We start from the raw sequence: 25,571 nt of genomic DNA on the forward strand, positions 1-25,571 counted from the left end.
TTAGAAGTACAAGTAGTAGGTCCAGTAGAGGAGGTTGATGAAGATGAAGGAGAGGGGGAAGGACAGCCGTGAGTAGTTGTCGATGTAGTGCGGGTTCTCCACTTTGCAGCAGTTCAGACAGCGTATGATACGGCGTGTCGTCGACATGCACTTGGTGCAGCGGGTCTGTGGCTGCGAGTTGATCTCCTCCTTACTCTCACTGGGGGTGGGGTTGCTGGTGCTGCCCATCCGGGACAGCATCTCCTCCCGTTTACGGGCCCGCAAAGCGCGGCTGCCGATGGAATTGACGATGCCGTTCATCTCTTCCTCGCGCTCCTGCATTTCCTGGCCATACTGATGCAACAGTGAGACATAAATGTGTTTGATTTATTGTCATGACTATGGCAAGGTGAAGATGATCTTATTCATGGCCATTCAAGTTCACCTACCATATATGCATTGGCAGCATTCGGCTGGTGTAACGTGCAGAAATGAGCAACTGCATATTCAATCAGTGCGCCAAAGATGAAGCTGAAGCAGATGCCCAGATACACATCGATGGCTTTAATGAAGCAGTTGGCATTGGGTAGAGAGGTACGGGCCCCCATCATCAAGGTGGTCATAGTCAAGACTGTGGTCACTCCTATGAGTTAATGCCAAAAAGTACTGAGTTAAAAAAAATTAGGGAGTCCTATAAACTGTCAAAGTAACTTGGTAATACGATTCTTTACTGTAAAAAAAAAAAAAAAAATCTATTTATGATTTTCATTTTACTGACTTCATTTATGTTGCTGTCATACATGGTTCATATTTTTACTGAATTAGTATTTGTTGATCACTGCATGCTTGAGATGTGTGTGTCGAGGTAGCCAATATGCATCTGATGCAACTGTTGGATTTAATATATTTGCCAGTCAAGGTAATATGTCTGCCTAGTTTTAAGAGGCAAATAATGCCCATTTCATATAGTGGTTTTAAAAATCACGTGTAAATGTGAAAGAAAGAGGTTTGTAGCTCCTTGCATTGCTAAATCTTTAGTTGCCTTGACAAGAATGTTAAAATTCAAAACTCAAAAGAATTTAAAACTCAATGAGACTTTGGGCCCTATTTTAACGATCTGAAACGCAAGTATCAAGCGTGAAACGCAAGTAACTTTGTGGGCAGGTCTTGGGCGCTGTTGCTATTATACCGGCGGGATAAATGACTCTTGCTCCCGATGCAAATCTAAAATGGGTTGGTCTGAAGTAGCTTCATTATTCATAGGTGTGGTTTGGGCGTAATGTGAAATAAACCAATCAGAGTGACATCTCACATTCCCTTCAAGAGGCGCGCTTGTTCCATGGTGGATTGCTATTATAACGGCGGATTTGCCAGGCGCGCGCCAGCAGCGTTCACAGCCGAGGAGACCGTTGTTCTCATCAGGGCCGTAAAAGACAGAGAAGTGACATTGTATGGGGATGGGAGAAACCCACCCAAATTAGCTTTGGTTAAACAGGCATATAAAAATTTGTGTAAATGTGTAAGCTAGATTTATGCCTATTTTTTCACATCTTCATGGACACATCAATGATTTCACTCGTGTGTTAATATTTTTCCTTGTAATAATGTATTTTCTAAAAATGAGAACTGCTGCGTCTTGTGTGTAGATGAGATAAGCAAAGTGCATGCGCGTTGTGCACACGCTACATTGATTATGGCCAAGCATGCGCCCTTAAAATAGCATATGAATAACATGTGCAAGGTGCCACAATTGTTTTCTAAACCTGCAAAATAGCACCATGGAACGTTTGCGCCTGAACCGCCCCTGGGAGAGCAAGTTCATTTCTTAATTTACCGACGTGCGTCTGTGGAGGAAAAAGTCCGCTGTGCGTCGAGTGCAAAATAGGAATGATACATGCGTCGGTGTACAAAGTCAATTGTGCTGGGTGAAAGATAGGGCCCTTTATGTTACTCATCAAATGAATTTAAGAAACCAATTTAAGTTTTCAGTTGTTAGTTGAGTTTACTTAAAGGGTTAGTTCACCCAAAAATGAAAATTATGTCAGTAATTACTCAGTAATTACGAGAATACTTTTTGTGCGCAAAAACAAACAAAAATAACGACTTTATTCCACTTTTCATTTCCTTCTCTCTGGACCTTGAGTTTTTTTTACGTAGTGTAACTGCGTAGCGCGTCTGTGTTGCACGTCAACACGTATCACACATGACTAGCGTCGGCCAATAGTGAGCCTACGTGGTGACGTGCTACGCTATTACACTACGTAAAAAGACTTGAGGTCCAGAGAGAAGGAAATGAAAAGTGGAATAAAGTCGTTATTTTTGTTTGGTTTTGCGCACAAAAAGTATTCTCGTCGCTTTATAATCTTAAGATTGCGCCACTGGAGTCACTTGGACTATATTAACAATGTCTTTAATACATTTTCTGGGCCAGCAAGTTAAGGTGTCCATAAGCGTGTGGAGGAGTGATCCAGCTCTCAGATTTCATCAAAAATATCTTAATTTGTGTTCCGAAGATGAACGAAAGTCTTACGGGTCTGGAACAACATGAGGGTGAGTAATTACTGACAGAATTTTCATTTTTGGGTGAACTAACCCTTTAAATTGATTGTAATAGGTTGTCTTATTATTTTTTAGGTTAATTAAACATTCTTACATTTTTACATGGTATAATGCAATTTATCATTTCATTAAATTGTCTGAAGTTACGTATGTAACCGGGTTCCCTGAGAGTGGAACGAGGCGCTGCATCATGGCTTGACACTTGGCTTTACATGAGCCAATGTCTGAAGCATCTGAAAATAGTCCTTTTTGGGCACAATAAAGCACTAGCTGTAAAACCATGAATATCTCTCTGGGATGGGTACTTTCTCTATGGCCCCTTTCATCAGGAGAGATTGTAGTTCCTGAATGAAAAATACTTTTTCTGATTCTTGACATACCACTGTTACTACTACGCCATTGAACTGTAACCTGTCCTGTAGCACTGTAACCTTTTCTTCGTATTCAGTACCCACTGAGAGACATTCGGCAGTAGCTGCTACGCTGCCAGAAAGTCTGAATGAGGGATAATTTTTTGATGGAAATGGCCTGTCTGGTGCCCTGAATCAGAGAACTGGCAGGGACCAACCGAGCAGGCTGAATGGAAAGATCGCTCATTGCTGAAGATGGAGCGAATGGCCCATTGGGATCCTCCACTTCCCGAAACACTGTTAATGGTGGGGCTACGCCTGCAGAGGGCCCCAAGGAAGGTCGAGCACACAATATTGTGGTGTGCACTGACCTCCTTGGGAGGGGTTGCCCTCGGGTGCCAGGGCCCACAACAGTCAGGACTTTCTCTTAGCCTTCCTGGAAGAGATGACATACCTAAGTTCCTGTCTCCCCCTAGATAGATGTGTCTGAGTGTAATTCCCAGTCCCTCTGCATTTGTTAGGGGGGGTGGCATTTTGCTCTTGCCTCCTTTCGCTGGACAGATTCTTGGCCTCCTTGTACCTGTCGATGATGTCATTAACCGCATTGCCGAACAGGCCAGAACGTGAAATCGGGGCATCCAGAAGGAAAGCCTTTTCTTTCTTTTATCCCTGTGAGCAGCAGGGAGGTTGCCATCGGTCAGATGTTAACCCTTTCACACGCAAGTTTAAAATATTTTAGCTGACCCCCCAGCATGAGTTTTTTAAGGCGACCGTTATTTTAGAACGTATCACCTTATTATTTCTATGGCGACGCGTCACAATTGTCATGTGACACACCGCAGCCACAATTGTGCTGTATGACATATGTATAGCTTTTATTTCAATTTTCAATTTTTATTCAAAATATTCACAAACTTGTTAACTATATCACAAACTATCTGATATTCCGATTCTCAGATATGTGTAAGTTAATGTGTTTTGTCATTTTAAAGCCTTTATAATGATCATGTAAGTTGATTAGTTCAAGTTACTGAATACTGAAGAGGTGTTGATATATTTTGATGAGCTTATGTTAATTTGGCAATGATTGCTGCACGTTCTTACCTATGCAGATGCGAGCAGGTACAGAAGACTGGCTGATCCAAAATGAGACCCAGGACAGGACCACCAGAGCACTGGAAGGAACATACGTCTCCAGAATGAAATATAAGATGCTCCGCTTGAGTTTGAAGTGGAAGATCAATTTTGGGTAGTTACCTGTTACATTATTAGTAAATAAAAGAGAAAGTAAAAACATCAATACAGCATGTAAAGTCTTCAAAATATCAGTGTGTGTGTGTGTGTGTGTGTGTGTGTGTGTGTGTGTGCGTGTGTGTGTGTGTGTGTGTGTGTGTGTGTGTGTGTGTGTGTGTGTGCGTGTGTGTGTGTGTGTGTGTGTGTGTGTGTGTGTGTACATACCAGTCTCGTAGACGGCTTCAGATTCAGAGGTGTAGTGGTCCTCAAGGGTGTACTGAGCCAGCTGTAAATGATCAAGACCGCTAACTGATTGGTTTCCCCGTGTCCAGTAGAAAACAACATCTTTCACGTTATATCCCCCTGAGGAGAACATAATATAAATCGAAGAGCCAATTATCACTACACAATAAGTAATTCCAATGCTGAGAGCTACTATATTTACATCAAATTACACTTATAGAGCAGTAAGAAAGCATTCGATTACCACTGATTTTATATGCAGCCCTGCTAGAGCACTATGCTATAATACATGCATTACCATAAATTCAATCATTTTGAACAGAGCTGTTCAGTCATTTTTAATCCAACCTGAAATGCTAATTCACCATGGGTTCCCTAAGGAATTTTCAAACCGTTGTCTGACTCATCTAAAATGCTAAATGATATGCCTAATTAGGGATAGTAAATATCCATATACAAAAGCAGAACCATAAAAAAATACAAGTAATTGCTATATACAGTACATTCACTTTGTGAAAATGTAAATATAAAATATAAAATGTTCAAAATATTTGATGAATACATTTTTATCACAAGTTTTCAAATTGATTTAGTTTTATTTTTGTAATGTGTTTCTGTGTTAATTCTGTTACAAATACTGTTTTGATCTGCTATTTGTAATTGTTGATGTTTTTTTTTTTCTTCTTTTTCTCATAGTGTCATTTTTGGTGAATTGTATTAAAACCAGCTAGGGTCAGTCTGACCCACAAACAGCATAATAATTATTAATTATAATAATTGTGTAATTCATGGCTTAAAATCTACAAATTAAACAGCTCTGTTCATGCAGAACACTGTATTTTGTTGTAACACATAATCTACACCTCAAGATGGCACTGTGTCATGCAAAGTTTAGTGTGCAAGAGAGTTTAAAAAAATAACTTTGCACATTATCTAGAGAATAAAACATTGTGAAATATGTTGCCCTGATTCCATATATTTAAAAATAACAATAATAATAATAATAAGCATACTGATCTGTGAGGAGAGTAGGCTAGCTGTCACATTGTGTTGCTAATTTAAAGTCACCATGAAATCTAAATGGCAGTTCTTTTATTTTATGGAATATTGCAGTATTTATTATAAATTATTTATCTGTGCATATCTTTATTTTTATTTCTTTAATTCCTGTGCCATCATAATCTTTAATCAAAATAACTTCCCCTCCCTCCTGGGGCTACATCTTATCTCTTCTGTTGCTAAGGCAGGACAACCTGTCACACACATCACAGCAATAGCAAACCACAATCATCCAATCAATTCCAGATGGACAAAACCAAGTCAAGCCCTACATTATTTATCGTTCAAGAAGCCATTTCACTCTGACACACATCACAACAGGGAAGAAAAGACTAATGAAACTTTAGACTTTATGTCCTGCTGAAAATATTAGTTTGAACAACTATGAATTTACATGCCTGTCCAAGCTGGTTTATGCCTTTGGTTTGGTAATAGTCTAGCTGGCTCTATTTATCTCCTGTTGCATATTGTGTGAGTAACCATTCTGGACCTAAACGTTTGGTTAAATCAATTCAGAATATTTATATTTTTGTCTCAGTATGAAAAAAAAAAAAAAAAAAACTAGTTTGAATTAAAATGTTCATACATTCCAAACCATTACACAGCAGTCTTGGGTGAGTGCGCATATGGAAGATCTTGTATGCAGATTAATTTTTTAAAACTTATGGGACTTTTATGGTGTGTATACCTGGAGCATCTATCATTAGTGAAATAAATATTTCATAAGAGTTTCACAAATTTAAAAAGGCTTGAAACATGCATGTATTTTAAAAGGTTAGACAGTCTTATGCCTGCCACACAGCATAAATCACAAGCACTCTGTAGTGCTGATTAAATAAGAGACTAGAAGCACTGTAAGGTCAACTCATAAAATTCACTAACTGGGTCTCATTCACCAACTAATGTGTTGAACTTTATATTAGCAGTACAACCATTTTCAACAATAATAGTAAGAAATGTTTCTTGAGCACCAAATCAGAAATGATTTCTGAAGGATCATGTGGAGCTAAAAACTGAAAATTGAGTAATGATGCTGAAAAGTAATGATGCTGAAAATTCAACTTTGCTATCGCAAGAATAAATGACATTTTAAAATATATTAAAACATCAAAACTTTAATTAAAAATGTAATATTAATTGTAAATTAATTTTTTTATTAAATGAATGCCATCATGATGAGCGTAAGTGAGCATTCTTTCAAAAACTTTTAAAAAGTCTTACTGACATAATAAACATTATTCACATATAAAATGTGTATAAATTCTAAATATACAGCATATCAATGTCAAAAAAAAAAAAGTGATATAACCCAACCCTACAATGAGTCTTTCTCATTTCAGAATAAAAATTATGCATTAAAGGAGAACTCCGGTCAATTTTAACATTGAGCTAATTTTTTTGTAAATTCACGGGTGAATCTGACTGCTGTAGATGTGAAAGATATGAATAAAAATGATGTTATTTCAGCCAGCGCACATACCTGTATTTTCTTCCTGTTTTCGGTCGAAGTCCATAGTAATCGATTGTCGAGTTCACGCGCGTGATCATAGGTAACTAAACCTATGCGTGTGAACTCGACAATCGATTACTATGGACTTCGACCGAAAACAGGAAGAAAATACAGGTATGTGCGCTGGCTGAAATAACATCAATTTTATTAATATCTTTCACATCTACTGCAGTCAGATTCACCCGTGATCACTCTGAAGGAATCACTCACATTAGCTGGGCACTTGTAATGACACATCAAGAATGTTAAGAGGCTAAAAGCAGGTTTAAAACTTGCCCCATTGAAGTCAACAGGGTGCAAATTTTAAAAAGAGGATAACACTGTGTAGGCGACACACCGATTTTTGTCGTTGTTCTCTGTACTGACAGCACTCCAAATTTACAAAAAAATGAGCTCAATGTTAAAATTGACCGGAGTTCTCCTTTAAAGTATGGTGCATTTTACATTGTAAACACCTACACAATTACTAGTGAATGAAACCCACTGAGTTATATCTCAAATTTGGCAACGGTTTCAAGAGAAATAGAGAATTATTTGAGGCCTACAGCTTTCAAGTTGAAGCATGCACGTCTGCCTGTCCATGGGATATTTGGTTAGATCCATACTGCAGGCCACCGTGGTGGTAATTCTAGAGAAACAGAGAGGTAAAACAAAGAGAGGAACATACATGAGAGAATGTTGTTGCTTATATAACACTGGAAATCAGCTCACTGTCCGTGAATACTACTTTCAAGCTTAATATTTGATGCCAGCTGCCCATCTGTACAAACCGTCCCTTGCCACCACCTCTATTTTTACCCTGTTTTCCACTATTGTGAACTCTTTTACTAGCCCATATTTATCCCTACCTCTTTCTAGTTGTCTTCTGATGCCCCATTCCCTCTATCAACCCTCCAGTCAGTCCATCAACAGTTAGCCCATTCCTCAACAATCATAAGACCCCAGTATAGCATCTGAATGAGGACCAGATCCAGTGAATGACACCTCACTACCTCAGGGCATACAGCACAGTTCCGTTGGGAAATATCCGGATCAGTCTGTTTTCGACAGTGATGTCATGCAGGAAGGATTTCTTGGAATCCACAATGAATGTATCAGGGACCCAAAGGAGTTCCACAAGTCTCCCATCCAGACTCAAGCTCTTATTGCCATCAAAACACAAGCGTTCATCTGTCCAGCGCTGACGAAGAAAGATGGTGGCTGTGTAATCCTGGAGAGGTTGAACAGAAATTCTTAATTTAGCGATGTCCACCAAAAGCTTTGATTTACATCATACACTCAGCTCTTATATAACTCTGTCCAAAGATCAAAGGGGCCAAGGATGTGACTTTTTTTCTTTTTTCTTTTTTAGATCTATTGAGATTTTTAAAAAACTACATTAAAATGCAGTTCATACAGACAATAACTTGAACACACATTCAAAATTCAAAATGAATTTAGCTGTTTATTGGATTTTTATTTATATTATATTATATTATATTATATTATATATGATGATGAAAAGGGAATGTTGGAAAAGGGAAAACTGAAAACAATTGTTATAACGTTTGTAAAGATCTGTTCTTTACAAGATCTTTATTTTAAGGTGAAGTAGTTACATTGTACTTACTCAAATAAGTACTGAATAATATTAATTAACTACATGTACTTACTTTAAAGTTAGGGTTAGGTTTAGGGTTAGTTACTCGTAATTATGCATTACTATAGTAAGTACATGTAGTAACTATGTCACCTTAATATAAAGTGTTAAAATATTGTGTATAAGTGTATCAAAGTTTCAATATTTTATTTACAGTGTTAAAAAAACATATAAGCATGAATGAATCATTCAAAATAAGATACATATTCAGAAAATAGACTGGGTGATATTGATATTATGGATGAGAAAATCTCATTTCATGCTGACTTTTATTATGTTTCTTTTTTTATGTTATATGCATTTTAAAAATATGAACGCAACAAGATTACTAAAATGACATTTCTAAGAACTTTGGCACTTGCATTATGAACTAGTTTTTCTCCTTTTCATCACCTCAAATGTATTTGTTATTGATCCCATATGCTTTTATATTAGTTATGCTTTAATATTATAATTTGAGTTCTTTCATGACAACTCAATGTTAATATGTTTGGTCTGCTACGCTGCTGTTGCCGTTGCTGTGATTGTACAGGACTTGCCATAGGAAATACACAACATGCTGCTGTACAAAATAGCGTACATGAATTACCCATAGCAGATCTATACAGGTGGAGCTGGGGAAGGTGGAGGGTTTCTGAAAGCACACTGCAAACTGCAACAGCAGACACTGACTAAGTATTTGAAAGCTGATCAGCAAATTTATTGGCTACTAATACAGCAGGAACCAATCAGCTGTGCCCTATTGAGAACAGACTGCAAGCAGACTGAGTTAAGGACCTATAGCTTGCGCCATCTAGAGTTTAATGACAGAACTTTCTTTTTGTCTTAGTAATTTTGAAATATATTTGGATGTTTGTGGTTTGTAAGATTATCCTACCATGTTGATTTCTGATATGGTGTCTATGCTGGCGATATCCAGACTCATGCCTACAGTAACAGGGCCATCTGAAAAAAACAACAACACACACTGCATTCACTACAGAGTGACAACACTGCTAACAGAGGAAGACAGCAGAAAAGGGCTCTTAATTTACATGCGTTACAAGAGTGGACTGCATCAACTCAAGCCTGGAGCGTTTTCCGCTGAATTGAATTTAGTTTTAATTGCAGTTGTTGATGATGATGATAGGACTTTAAGAGAAGATAAAATCCACTTATGCAATATCATAGTTTGCGTAAATGTAAAAGCTTTGCTCGTCGTACTGTCAAAGAATGGCCTAAGGTATTTGTTGTATCCCTTCATCAGTTTCTGAATGGTGGGAGGCAAAATCTCCTCCGTGCTGGCGACAGAGCCATCAATGATCCTGTAAAAGCAGCAGAACACAAAACACACACATTAAGCACTGCACTACCCCACAAGTCAATGCAGAAAAACAGAAAAGCAATGTTACTTCCAACCGAGCCAAGGCATGTTTTGATCATGTGGACTTTAATTGCCAATAACTTATGACCTAGATTTGAGAATACTGTGTATTTTTAGGTTTCATCAGTTCTCTCATTAAAGCACTGCTGCCGACTGCTGCGCGTGTGATTTCAACGTCCTCAGTGATGGTAAGCGACTGTGTTCTTTCCCGCAGAGCGAAGTCTCAGTTTCTACAGTGATAAGGACCCGTGAGCTTCAGATATTATTCAGCTTCAGGGTTACACTGTACAACCCCACAGAGCACAGTAGCACATGTAGGAAATACTTCAAGAGATGTCTGAAGAAAAAAAGTGCTTGGTTGAACACTACACAATATACTCATAAATATTCTAGAATGGAGAGAAACAAGTACATTGGGTGGGCCAAGCACAGCAAGGGGGACAGAGGTACACACGGATTTCTATGTGCCTCTCAATGCGGCAAATATCTTACGTCTCTTCTGCTCTCTCAGACATCGCCCTATCCAATATTCTTCTTCTGCTATAAATACATACAGTGAGGTCCAAAAGTCTGAGAACCCATTGCAAAATCTAGTTCATACCTGGAAATGAACAAAGTTTAGGGATCTTAAAATAATTAGAACACAAAATTATGATGTAAAATGAATAGGAAATATTTAAGATTCTGCCCTATTTTTAGGTCACTAAAGTAAATTTGTGAAATTGATCATGTGACTCATTTATACTGTTATTCAAATGTTGTTGCTTTTACTCAAGCTCAGGGTGCTCTTTGGATCATTTTCAAATCATACTGGATCACATAATCATCAGTCAGTAAAAGATTGACAAATCAAATACTAAGACATTCTGAAATTCATGTTAATTTTAAAAGTTTGGGGTTAGTATTTCTATTCAGCAACAATGGATTAAAATTGATCAAAGGTGACAACAAATATGTTTATAATGTTACAAATGATTTCTATTTCAAATAAATGCTGTTCTTGTGAACTTTCCATTCATCAAACAATCCTGAGAGAAAAATGTATCATGGTTTCAACAAACATATTAAGCAGCACAACTATTTTCAACATTGATAAGAAAAGTTAATAAGAAAAGTTTATTGAGCAAATCGGCATATTAGAATGATTTCTGAAGTATCACGTGGCAGAGTTATGACTGCTAAAAAATTACATTTTAAAGTATTTTAAAATGAAAAAAAAAATATATATATATTGTATTGTAATGATATTTCACAATTTCACTGTTTACTGTATTTTTTATCAAATAAATGCAGCCTTGGTGATCATAAAAGTCTTCGTTCAAAAAAATGATCTTACTGACTCCAAACTTTTGATTGGTAGTATAATTTGTCACATAAAAAGCATTATATAAGGAAAATTCAGACTTTTGTACCGCAAATTCAATTTAAACATTGTCTAATGAGTACAAAATCAGGAATAACTAAAAAAAAGCAACACTCATCTGAAACTATCATATTCACCTGTATTCAAGTATGCGGCATTTTTGTCCAGTTTTGATTGTCACCCATACTATGTAAAGAATGCATGCTAAAGTGCAAACTCTTGAAGAAGAAAGACAGAGATCGACTGGGAAAGATCAAAAGAAAGGAAGTGAGACAGATAGTGAGAGTGTGAGAGAGACACAGAGAGTTTGGAAGACAGACGGAGAGCTTCAGGTCACTGACATGATGTCTCCATTATTACTCTCATTAAACTGTTACCAAAATAAAAATAAAAAATAAATAAAAATGGAAGTGAACCATGCAGGTCACTGCCTTTATATTAGCCCCTATAAACACATGGAAGACTGTTCAAAACATTGTTCACCTCTCAAACACATCTGATCACATTCTGCATCCCTGCGCAGGCAGAAAAAAAGGCTCTTGCTTTCTACATGATGTATAGCTATTTTCACTGGTAAGTACAACTAGTGTTTCAGAACATTTGTTTTTAAGTATGCTCCACTATATGAAGTCTGTCTCCACATGCCTCCCATAGTGTGGAAGTGTGCAATTTCAGCTTAATAAGCAGAGACAATAAAAGTAAGCCATTTTTGTAGGTTGTTTTTTCCCTGAAACAGTGTCATGTGGTGTTAGCAAAACATTGCTCTGTTTGTTTGAGCATCCCGACACAGTGACATCGGCTCAGCCAGTGACGTTACTTTGGTGATGGGGTTATCAAACAGTCTGACCAATGGCAAACAGTCATTATTTTTGTAATTATGTTTGGTGACACCAGTGGCACAGAAATTACACACTTCAGCTTCAATCGACAATAATCAGAAAATCAGGATGGCATCTTTACCTTCAGGGGCTCAATAATCCTATAACTAAAGAACAATTTAGTATTCTGTCATGCCAGGAAAACAATTACGTCAAATAAGAAATAGCCATATCATCAAAGCAATGCCATTTGTGTTGTTTTATCTTATCACACATACAAAAATGATGTGTATTTCAAATGAAACAAACATTTTCTAAGTGGAATTGAATTAAACTAAAAAGAGTGAACATGTGCCAAACTTTATTCGTGATTAGACATTTTTAGTGTTAAATGGCAACCGTCTGCTTGCTGCCCCTTCAGGCTGAAGTCCAGTCATGTGTGAAGGGATGCTGGTTTAGTGGTCTGTGAATGCTGGGTAGGCAGTTTTTATCTGCTAATTGTGGTAGTTGATAAGCATCCATCATACCTTTACAGGCATCTAACACCGTATTGACACTATCTTTTGTTACATGCTTTGACTCTTTATGCCATGCTGCAGTCAGGGCTAATAGATAAATTTGTGCATTAGAGAAAATGACAGTCTTTTGTATCTGCACTTTTCTCTAATGTATCATTATTAAAATAAAGCCAACATCAATTCATATAGTGATTTAAACTTATTTTAATACTGTTTAATATAAATGCATTAAATCAAATATAAATCTAAAATTTTGCAGAAAACAGCAGTGATGGAGAAATAAAATTACAATAAACACAATTAATACATCTAAAGAAAAACATATTAATTGCCATGTAAACCTGGGATGTCAAGGAGTCACAAGATGATATCAGTACATAAAATAATTTTGGAATCTTCTTTGATCCGGTGCTTTAGAACGTCTCGGTTACTAATGAAGGCCCTGAAGGAGGGAACAGAGATGCAAGAGCTCCCAATCCTTCAAGTGGCAACAAACATGCCAATTCACGATTTGCATGGCAAGCCACTCCCCGTACATACGGGTATATAAGGCAGTGTGCAACTCACTCAGTCAAGTTAGCGCTGAGGAGACGGGGATCCTGGCCATTCAGCTGTGGTACAGGGATTGTGGCAGGCAGGATGTAACATGACGTAACATTATAGGGGAATGGCTCTGCAAGCGAGACGCCGAGCCAGCCTTTCCGCATATTACCTGTTTGTACCCAACACCCGGGAAGAAACTGGCACCTTGGGACTGGTACACCAAGACGATGGCATCCAATATCCAGTGGTTCAACCTCTGTTTGGAGACAGCCTTTCACTTCTGCTGACCTTCAAAGCAAACAAAGAGCTTCCCGAGCTTCTGAAGCTCTACCTACGGTCCACGTAAACACACAGGGCGCGAACAGGACACAGCAACACAAGGGCTGGATCAGCCTCCTCCAGGGGCAGCGCTTGCAAGTTCACCATCTGGCCCCGGACGGGAGTGGTGGGAACTTTGGAATTAACTTAGGATTAGGTGAGAGTCCGGAGGTCCAAATTCCAGGTACGTTCCATGCCTATCTCGGGACTCGGCCGTGTAGCCAGACACTGTGCAAGCAGTACCAGCCAAATCACAAACGTACATGCGGAGGGGCAGTGAGGTGGAGCACAGGGGCCCAACACGGAAGGCATAGCGTCCCAGAGTAGAGGCAGTGAGTGTGGTGTAACACTTTTATCTGGCTCCATGGTTCCCACGAGTGGCTGGAGATGCGTAAGGAGGTGTTGTGTCCTCGAACCACAAACTCCTGCCATGTGGTGAAAGAAGAGGTGGATGAGGAAGCATAGCGTTGCTCACTGTCAAACCGCACCTTGTGTGACCTCCTCTATGGGAAGGAGTGGTGTGCCCATCATCTCCTGAAGAGCAGCTCCCTCCATCTCTGGGTTGGTGTTTTGTCGGGATGGTGTTTTGCCGACCACCTAGAGGGTTTAGCGGCAGCTGAGATGCTGCTGTGGCCGCACCAGAGCAGAAGAAGATTCCGCAAAGGGACACCCTCTGTGATGAGTAGGCAGAGGGGCAGCCCCTGGCTGACTGGCCAGGGCAGGATGTGTTTGATCGCCTCAGTTTGCTAATGTTCTACCGAGAGCTACTGGGCAAAGCCCTCGACAGTGTCGCTGGGAGATGGTGGAGTCGAGAAAGCCAACTTTGTCGGCCTCCTTCATCTCAGCCAGGTTCAGCCAGAGATGACATTCCTGGACAACTAGTGTGGACATTGTCTGACCCCGAGGCCCCTAGCAGTAGGTCCATCGCTGTATGCAGTTCCTGCATCACCCCTTGTTCAGAACTACCTTCGTGCAGCTCTTTGGGTGCTTTGGCTTGGTGTACTTAACGAAGGGCCATAGCGTGCAAGGCGGAGGCAGCCTGTCCAGCAGAACTGTAAGCCTTGGCGGCAAGCGCAGCCGAGAACTTACAGGCCTTGGATGGGAGGCACGGGCTACCAGGGGCAGCCGCCAGGGGCAGCACTTTGTGGTTAAAATGCACTGCAATTGCACACTCCACTGCACAGACTCGAACAGCGCTCCTCTCCCTGAAGGGGGAAGCACAGCCGAGTCTTCATCCCCAGAGGACTCAAGCCCACCCTCAGATACAGCCATTAACATCCAGTCCGTCGCACAAGCCCCAAATGAGATGCTGGGTCCCCCATGGAAAGGATCTTATCACACAGGGCCACTATAACCCTCAGATCACTATAACCCTCAGGTCACCCTGAGTATTAACCGAAGTGGTCCTCTACAGTGCAGAGAGAAACAAGGTCTGGGAATAACAGAGGGGACTCTACCTTTTTCAAGGTATTGGAGTCTCAATCTCAGCATCACAATGCTCATGTTTCCGCAGAGGGAGCATGATTCATCAACGAAAAAGAAGCAATGCTTGCTCTTTTAGGGAAAACTGCTCTTTTACTCGTTTAAGCACCCAGGGGTGAAATCGCTGCACTTAGCTGTGCAATTGCTCTTTCAATGCAACAACCGCTAAATGCACCGTCTCTCCAACACAGAACTGCTTCCCTCTTGTTGAGCTCACACAAAATGATGATTGTCAGAGCGCTGAGTGTGAAAACTGCTCGGCTCCGAAGTGAAAGCTTGAATGAGTATGGGGAGTATGGCTTACAATGCAAATCTCACTCGCCAAGGGCAATTGGCTTGTTTTGTTACCACTCAAAGGTGATTCTACTCTCAGGCGAGTTCCCATTGCGTCAGTCAGTTCTGACGTAACGTCGAACATGACTGACTGATAGGGAACTAAATGTTAAAATGACATGATAATAATAAAACCACACAGGACTTTTCTTTTCTTCTTTTATGTCCCCATTACCAAAGACAAAAGCAGATTAGTCTGACTAAGAATTATTTCATTTTTTCATGTACATTCTTATTTCCGAACCAACCTTGAAACTAAATCCAGCCCACGTCTCTGGTGTTTAGGCTGATTGACGTGTTGTGTATGGAAGAAGAGTGCTCCGCAGGACTGTCTCCCCAACTGTTTCTGCTTTGGTCCACAGAGACAGTTTCTCAAGCTTGTATCAACTCCATTTCCCCGTCTACACACATCAGTGGTCATATGAGATACGAGCCCCAACTCTTTCTTTGGGAGACCTTGTCCAGCATTGAAATAAAACCTCAGAAAGTTTGAGCGGAAATTAATTTAAGTTTGTATTAAAACTTAACTTTAAAACTGATAGGAGACTTATTAAGATCAGCAATAAAAAATCTAAAAAAAGAAGCAAGCCTGCAATGTGCCAGGCAATTTGTTTATTTATACTAATGAGTTCAGAGTGATGATGACCTAATTATTTTCATAAATCTGTGCGCTCTTGATACCACCAGTGTGATCCCCTCCTTCGGTTTGAATCTAGTCTGGTTTATCCAGAAGTATGTGTCAAAGAAATGATTACTTACTGTACTGAGGGGTTCATGCATTAAATATTGCTTTTAAAATAGAGCATTCAGCTGTGTCTCTCATCTACAAAACAGTCATAAAGTATATTTATGTTTCAGTAGATCTCTGGCAACTCACCTATAAAATAAAACTTTAATCATGGGGAGTTTTCATTAAAAAGACTTTTTTTTAAAAAAGGTCATATAATAAATATTTTTCTCTGAGGTCCACCTATAATGTAGGTGAGGCAGTGACCGTTTCTCGCCAACATTTTAGAGAGAATTGTTGCTACTTCCCAATTGCACTCCCATCTAGCTGCTAATAATCTTTAAGCCCCTTCAATCGGGATTCCGTAAACTCCACAGCACTGAAACAGCATTAGTTAAGGTCACTAATGACTTGTTAATCTAAGTCCTATTTTTCTGATTGAAAGCAGTTTGTCGCTATGGGTGGTTGCAGGTCTGATATTGGCGTAGAGCAATCTGGTGTTCCTCAAGGTTCAATCTTGGACCCTATACTTTTTAGCATCTACATTTATCCTCTTGGTCAACTTTTAAGATCACTTGGTGTCAGTTTTTCACTTTTATGCAGATGACACCCAGATTTATATACATTTAAAACCTGGGGCCCTATTTTAAGGATCCGAAACGCAAGTATCAAACGCAAAACGCAAGTAACTTTGCGGGCAGAAATCTAACATGGGTTGGTCTGAAGTAGCTACATTACTCATAGGTGTGATTTGGGTGTAAAGTGCAATAAACCAATTAGAGCGTCATCTCACATGCGCTTGTTCCATGGCGGATTGCTATTATAACGGTGGATTTGCCAGGCTCACACCAGAAGCAGTTCACAGCCAAAGAGACTGACGTTCTCATCAGGGCCGTTAAAGATAGAGAAGTGACATTGTATGGGGATGGGAGAAACCCACCCAAATTAGCTTTGGTAAAACAGGCGTATAATAATTTGGGTAAATGTGTAAGCTAGAGTTATGCCTATTTTTTCACATCTTCATGGACACCACAATGATTTCCCTTGTGTGGTAATATTTTTCCTTGTAATTATGTATGGTTTGCAAAAATGGGAACTGCTGCCTGCGTCTGTGTGTAGATGAGAGAAGCAAAGTGTATGCGCGTTGTGCACACGCTACATTATGGCAAGCATGCGCCCTTAAAATAGCATCTGAATAATGCGCCACTGATTTTAGTCTAGGTTTTTCCTGGTCTGTGCTGGAATTGTTTTCTAAAAACTGCAGAATAGCACCAGGGAACGTTTGCGCCGGAACACACCTCCTCTTTTCGCTGAACGGCCCCCGGGAGCGCAAATTCATTCCCTAATTTACTGGTGTGCGTCTGTGGAGGAAAAAGTCCGCTGTGCGTCGGGTGCAAAATAGGAATGATACATGCGTCGGTGTACAATTGCACTGGGTTTAAGATAGGTCCCCTGATGTTAATGTGGCTGTGTCTTTTCTTTCTCTATGTATTTCTGAGATTAAAAAATGGATGTCTACAAATGTATGTCTAAACAGTGACAAGACGGAGGTAATGCTCATTGGTTCACCACACCAGCTACGTAAGGCTGGGTCTCAAACTTCTCAAACTGTAGATGGTTCTACACTTAAATTTCAAACAAAACTAAAACATTTGGGGGTGATATTTGATACTAATTTAACATTTTTTCCTCATGTTCAGAGCACTGTCAAGACATAATTTTTTCATCTAACAAATATTGCCAGATTGCATCCCATGTTATCACTCCCAGTGGCTGAAAAGTTAATTAACATCTTTGTATTCTCTCACATTGATTACTGCAATGCTTTGCTGGCCGGGGTCTCAAAAGCTACCCTTAATAAATTACAGATGGATCACAAACGGGACAAGGGATCATATCACTCCTGTATTGGAATCTTTTCACTGGCTCCCTGTCAGATTCCGTGTTGAATTTAAAATCCTTATGTTATGCTTACTTATAAGGCTTTGCATGGACTGACACCTCATTATCTCTCTGAGATTTTAACCCCTTACACACCAGCACATGATCTCCGCTCTTCGGAAGCTGTCCTTTTAATTGTTCCGCTTTCTCATTTAAAATCCATGGGTCGTGATAGGCCTTTTTATTCAATTGCTCCAAAACTTTGGAATTCCCTGCCAGCTGAGATTAGGCATGCTGAATCCCTTAGTGTTTTTAAATCATCTTAAATCATCTAAATCATCTTAAATCATCTAAATTTATCTTGTTTCTATTTTTGTGAAGCGCTTTGAGATGCTACTTTTAAAGGCGCTATAGAAAATTAGTTTATTATTATTAATGTTAGTAATTTTTTTATCCCAAAAACTTATTTGAGTTTTTTATGCCCATTTCAATGAAACAGGCCATATCCTAAACCCTCTAACAGTGTTGCCCTGTCTGCTTACTATAAGTGACTTTGGGTTTGTTTTTCATAGTCATTTCCAAATTTGCACAGTGGCAATTGCATTTTATGGGTTTATTTCCAAAATACATATGGGTGTTAAAGAGAGAAAGAAAGAGACATATTGATTGAATTTGGTTGACCATTTAAACTGCATGTGAAACAGTTTAATTATTTTTGTAAATAGAAAATGCAATTTAGAATTATTTTATGCACTTTATGCACAACAGATTTTCCAAACCTGAGAGACCCCACACACGGCGATAAAAATCAGGGGTCTAACAGTTTTGGTCGTACAGTGTGTGGTGCGCAGTTCTATTTGTGTTTCATTGTCGGGTATTTTCTATGTTACGTATGTGTATTGCTCTCTCTCTGTTTGGATATACCTTTGGATTTATTAAAAGACTACATTCTCTCTTCATCATCATGTTCGAGTTTGATCATCAACACAGCGTTGTGACACCTGTAATCTATTTGCATGATATCAGCCTGCCCAAATTTCTAATCACCCAATAGGTTTCATTGACATGTAACCATGGAGGTCAATGTTCATGCATTTATTCCATGTTGCAGAAGTACAGAACGAGCAGCTTTTGCAGCTAGGTTTCAATATATATATATATTTGGGCTGGGAAGTAAGTTTTGAGTTCTGAAAGTTACAGTATGATTTCACAGTACCTCAAGCTCTTTTATATCAAAAGATCAAGGAACATATTTATGACATGACCCCTTTAAACACTATTGGTTCTGAATAGACCTCATGTAGACCGGCAGTATTAGATTTCAACAAGCAAAAACGTTGCAAGGCCCTTTGCGAGACTAAGCCTTCAATAGAGCATCCTTATCTTCATGTGCTAAGCACTAAGAACCCAAAGAGGAGGTATTGCTCTTGTTGTTGTGGTTTAGGCTGTTATGTGATAGAAGCTGAATTCCAGGCCAAACTATATGTACACCCACTAAATTCTCCCATCTTGCCAGGAAGAGAGACTAGAGATTGGAGAGGAAAGGAGGACAGGAAGGGGGTGGGTAAAAGCAGATGGTGAGGTGAATTGATGTTGGCACGCTTCCTCAACATCTCCCTTTGATCTTTTGCAGAGTCGTCCTGACCAGCAAGGTCCTATACATCTTCCCATCAAATTTCAAAGGTCATGCCAGAATACCAGCATCGATGCATATCTTATTAATTGGAATCTGCCTGAACTTTCATTGAACATGGCTGAGCGACGGCAGTTCCAGTAAATCAATGTCTTGTTTCTACACTGTCACCAGTAATCGTGTTAGCATTGCAGCTACTGTACTGCTGCATGGAAAGATAAGCTCAAACAGACAAAACAGAGAGGAGACACGATGTGAGGGCTGGTATTTCCATCTGTAACCCGTACATTGACTCCGACGGTCTCATTCAGGCTCACCCAAAAGTCTACATGGATTAGTTATAATTCCATCCTTCCTCTAGCTACACCTTTCACCGAGCCCACATAATCTGGTGTGAATGATACTTAAGGCATATAGTCTTTTATTTGCTGCCAAAAGAGTAAAACCTAAATTATGCCGGCTTGTCATTTCGGCAAGGACGTCACTCCGAAAGCTTATCACCCGTGAGAACTTGTTGACAAAAATGGGTTTTCCGCCTCGGCTTTCCTGGGAGCGTCGAGAAATGCCATGTTTATCAACTTTACAAAGTTACTACTGAAATTAATGCACATCCTACCCTCTAGTTTTTGAAAAAGAAAGAAATTAAGGGGGAACAACACAAAAGCAATAAACACTGTACACCGCAGTCATATTCGGCTTGCCACATCACAATAATGAGTGTAGGAATAGCAAAAGTGAGTTTGAAATAAGCCAGGAGTTTCTTACCTGCTGATGAAAAGGAGGAGCAGCAAAGAGCTACACAAATGCATGGCTGCTTGAGCGTTACGCGTCCTTCTGAGAAATGAGAGATAAAGAATGGAGAGATTATGTAGAGATTCAACAGATTTGTACATAGAGATTAAGCATTACTGACAAATTTTGCAGTTAGTATAAGCGCTCAACATTTTAGCTTGATGAGCCAGGCAAAATTAGGACAGGTTTTCTCAATCCTCCTTACGTGTGTTTAGAGACTGTTAAGTGACAAAATATACCCCTTACTCAAGTTTTGACTGAAGCTATGAGGCAATACCATTAAAAAAGGTTTCAAACTGCTATCAATAATTTACCATCACAGCATACTTTGAGAAAAAGAAATTGACCAGCTAACCGATTGAGATATATATGGAAAAATAGCAAATTTAAATCATTTCAAATACTTATGAATGATTTGTGAAAGTTTCATACAGTTTGTCCTGTGAAATCCTTAACCTCAGACCAGTGTGTGTAAGTTTGACCCTTGAAAAGATTCTTTCTGATGCATATAATCCCAGAACACATAGTGAAATAATCCCTCAAAAATGTCTCTGAGAACAGATTTACTGATGGTGACATAAAACTATAAATATACGGTGCATATTTCCAGGGAATTATGTAAAACCACTTATGTGACCACCAACTACGCAAAGACGACAAGATACAACAGTATAAGTAGATTTTAGGTTTTAAAATGACTCTCAATTCCCTCATTCTTGAATACTTTCCAGTTGGCTCTGAGCCTTGTAAATACAATAGATTTTATCTGGCACTATATTTCATGATACTTTTTATCTTCTCAGTGTCTATTTTGAGCCTTGATGGCAAAAAAAATGGTCTGTGATTCTTTGCTCAGTCTTCCAGCACCATTGCAATCTGTGTGCAGCTGTGACGATAAGTTTGATACAACAGACGTCTGCCCTGCAGCATGTGTTCGTACACATACAATGTGCAGGAAGATGTAAAAATGCTTAAATTTGGATTGCACGGGTAAGTGCTTCAAAGTACTTAAAGCGGGCATCTTGTCATGTTGGCATGGCCAAACAAACACAAAACTGTCATATTGTTAACATGAAAAAGACAAATCTGTTCTTGACCCAGATTAATACGTTCTTTTTTTCACACAGACCAACACAAGCAAATCAACACAAACACTGAGATGTAATGCTCTTCTATTCTGCCTGTCAGTGCTATTAAATCAAGATTGCTCCACATACTGCAACTCATCTCTAAGATCAGAACGTTTAATTTCATTATTTATTATTTTAACACTCCTGTCTCTTCATGATGGCTTGTGATGGAGGTGGGTAGCAGAATATAAAAAAAGTTGTCTGGGTTGTCTGGGTTCCACACAACTGAAACACACTTAAAATATCTTCTTTTATGCACAGAAGAAAGAAAAGCATTCAGGGTTGGAACATCATGAGGGTGAATTAATAATGACAGAATTCTTTTTTTGTGAACTAGCCCTTTAATGTTTGTAAGCAAGTCATCAGAAGTTGACACATCCTTACAAGGAGCAAATTTTGATGTCTCCAGGCTTATTTGTGCCTGCATACATGAAACATGCAGTCTTCCCACACACATATATCTAACATGCAGCATTCCCTCAGCTCCCCATTGCAAAAGCTGTTCTAGCTAATTCCTATACCCTCGTGGTTTGTGACTCAGTGGCTGCTTGAAGGATCCTGGTCTTAAGACTGAGATGTCACTCATTTAGAGTGACAGATGACATCTTCAATGAGTTCTGGACCTTGAAGACCCCGCAGGAAGGTTACACTAGACTTGTTTAACAATCTTACCAGGAAACCCAAAAAGCCTGAAGCTGGGAATGCATTGGTGGTTATGGGTATTGGATCTCCAGTGCTACAGATGTACTGTTCAGTCCTCTGGACTTTCTCATGTAATACACTACCATTCAAACTTTTTTTTTTTTTTTTTTTTTTTTTTTTTTTAATGCTCACCAAGGCTGCATTTATTTGATCAAAAAAATACTGTATAACATGTAAAATAAATAACAGTAAAAAAACAGTTTTCTATTTTAAAATATTTTAAAATGTACCGGTAATTTATTCCTGTGATGGTAAAGCTAAATTTTCAGCATCATTACCCCAGACTTCAGTGTCATGTGATCCTTCAGAAATCATTCTAATATGCTGATTTGGTGCTCAAGAAACATTTCCTAATGTTGAAAATGGTTGTGCTGCTTAATAATTTTATGGAAATTTTTCTAGGTTTATTTGATGAACAGAAAGTTCAAAAGAAAAGCATTTATTTGAAATAAAAATCTTTTGTAACATTAAAAAACATTTTTGATCAATTTAATGTGTCCTTGCTGAATAAAAGTATCAATTTTATTTTATTTTTATTTATTTTTAAATCATACTGATCCCAAACCTTTAAACGCTGGAATAATTAAAAGACTTAACGGCTGTCTGACATTGCATCCATCTAAAAAGCAAAGAGCCTCAGCTATTTTCTTTATTGCACACCTTCTTGCTATATTGACTTCAAACACCAGATATCTCAGTGAGAATCTAGGTCAGTGAATGACTGAGTTCTGTCTCTTGCAACGGCAGGGTCCAATTACTGTTCTTTGACAAACTGAAAAATATCTCCACGAGAACCTTCTGAATTAATCATGAAAGCAAAACAGGAGCATTACGTGAAGCATTTTATTTTTAAAAGCCTTTCTTAGCCTTATAATTGGCTAAAAAAATGTTTGCCGTTAATTTGTGTGCATGATGTAGCAGGGAAAACATCTCATCTTTCCTCTTAAAATATTGTAAATAATAAAATATGAATGTGGAAGAGAGAGAGTTTGTGCACAGGGTAAATGTGATCTTCCTGCCTTTGATAGAGATTATCTGGGCATCTCATAGCACCCAAGATAAACCGCTTTCAACACAACTGATCATTTACCAGCTAACAGAGCACATGAGAAATGCTGATTTGAAAACCGATGGAGAGCTTAGCCTTAAGCCATCAGCTAATCACAAGATAGAAATCTGCACAGTTTCTCGTAGTTTTTCAGGCCACAGTCTATAATGTATGGCAACAGACACCAATAAGCCATTATGTCACTTGAGGACGTCAGAATAATCTCAATTCAAGGGCCTTAACTTAAAGGGTATAGTAAAACATCATAAAAGTAATCCTTGTGTCTCCAGTGGTTTAACCTCAATTTTGTTTGTGCAAAAAAAAAAAAAAAACATAAAAAATTACAAAGTATTAAGCTCCGACATACATTTACACAACAAAGTCTGCTCTTGCATAAACACAGCTTGTGTTTTAATGATGTCTTTACTACCTTTCTGGGCCTTGAAATTAGTTGCGTTGTCAATGGAGGGACAGAAAGTTCTCAGATTTAATTAAAAAGATCTTCATTTGTTTTCCGAAGATCAATGAATGTCTTCTGGGTTTGGAATGGCATGAGGGTGAATAATTATTGACAGAATTTTCATTTTTGGGTGAACTAATCCTTTAACTCTATGCCATCTTTAACCCGTTCAGATACAATATCCGTCACAACGCACATCACTTTGATGCTAAGTCAATCTATGAGTGCCATATCACATGATTTTTCCTAAAATACAATAAACTAAGGAAATGAAGCATGGTGGACTATGAAACAGGGCAGAAAAATATTTAATAAATTATGAATCATTATGATATTGTATTGAACAGTAGATCTAAATGCAAGCAAAAGACAAGATAAAGATCTGATTTCACTTATAATGCTCTGACACATTAAAGGCAATCTTCACCAAAACTGAGTTAGATTATCTTCAGACCATCCCTGTCAAACGTTATTTTGCATTCAAAACTGTTTACATGCACTGACATTGAACTTTTTTTTTTTACCAATAAATTGTAATGATCATACTATTTATTTGTTTACTCGGAACATCCTTAGGCTACTATATACATTTCTCAATTACAAAAAATTGCATTGAATTAAACATATACAATTGAGAAAGACTGAAATAGTTGCCTATATAGGCTATTTTCTTATAAAACGTAGCCTATAGGCCTATTTAAAATCGGATGTTAATTAGAATCTGATAACCTTATCACACATTACCATAAACTGATTTTTATTCATTACCATTTATGCCTGCATTTAGAGTAGAAATAAATCGTGGTCATATTTTTGTGTTCCTAAAACTTTGTCCAAGACCAAAAGGGTTAAATTTGACGATCTGTCACAGCGAGAAGTCGTTATAAATAAACACACATTATGCACATTCGACATGTGGAACTATTCACAGTTCACATTCATTATAAAACGCATTTTATATTTTACAGTAACACAAATTGTCCTCTATTATATAGAAAAGCGGGTTTAAAACTGTTTACAGTCTTCTAATCACACACTATTAATGAATCAACAAGCAAGTGATTTAAACAACAAACATGATTGCGACCTTTCGTTTTTTTTTTTTTTTTTTTTTTCTCAAAGAGTAAACTATAGCCAATGATAAATCCATCATACAGTCCCGACTTTGTCTGTTATCAAACATCAAAATATTTCATTCAAATTCATAAACGTAGCCTACATCATATAATGACTCACTGCGTACTTACATTTAAAGCCGGGCAATCGTTTGCATTTCCCAAACGCTTATAATATCGAATCACTCATCTACATATGTTGTATCGGTTGTAAGTCCAAGCCATTTAGTTCTGTGAAAAGAAAGACGTGACTTTTAGCGGTTTTCAAGGCGCTGGAATCCGTCAGTGATGCGCAACTACTTCACAGCACTCAGTCTAAAACTACTGGTTGCATCCTAGACACATTCTGCGCTGTGTGCTCATAGGAGAAGAGCCTATCAGTGATAGACTGACGATTCAGTGGTGATTGGAGGGAACAGGCTTGGAAAATGACATCTCACATGTTTGTAAATATACATTGAATCACAGTGGCATGCAATTATCACATAGGCACACTCACATCATAACTACTAATGTATATAGGCTATTTTAGCCTATGCCACATGCATGCAGGCAAACCCTGTCTGTCATCGCTTTCTTTATATGTCATGTCACTTTGACCATGAGGTTATTTCTTTCGAGGCATGAAATTCTATTTTCACATGCTCGCCCACTTCTGGCAAGTAAGAAATGTTTGACATTGCATCATACATAGATTATGCCGTAGCACTGCAGGGAATAATGCGGTATCAAGTGCAGAAATGCATTCGCTTCTTCTAGCGGGTTGTTAGAGA

The 25,571-nt window shown here is 38.6% G+C and overlaps 1 protein-coding gene across 1 annotated transcript; it reads right to left on the minus strand.

The window, feature by feature from the left end:
- Positions 1 to 25,056, minus strand: gabrz (gamma-aminobutyric acid type A receptor subunit zeta; the record flags this gene model as incomplete). The annotated part of the gene is made up of 10 exons (XM_081392375.1): positions 24,931 to 25,056; positions 20,317 to 20,385; positions 9,776 to 9,876; positions 9,450 to 9,517; positions 7,926 to 8,143; positions 7,479 to 7,561; positions 4,347 to 4,484; positions 3,993 to 4,145; positions 429 to 622; positions 1 to 333 (listed from the first exon to the last, which is right to left on the minus strand). Exons 2-10 carry the CDS (start codon positions 20,358 to 20,360, stop codon positions 1 to 3), a joined length of 1,332 nt encoding a protein of 443 aa, XP_081248501.1. The 5' UTR covers positions 20,361 to 20,385; positions 24,931 to 25,056.
- Between the last annotated feature and the right edge of the window lie 515 nt (positions 25,057 to 25,571).

Source organism: Scardinius erythrophthalmus (assembly GCF_964197995.2).
Source record: "Scardinius erythrophthalmus genome assembly, chromosome: 18".
Classification (NCBI taxonomy): Eukaryota; Metazoa; Chordata; class Actinopteri; order Cypriniformes; family Leuciscidae; genus Scardinius; species Scardinius erythrophthalmus.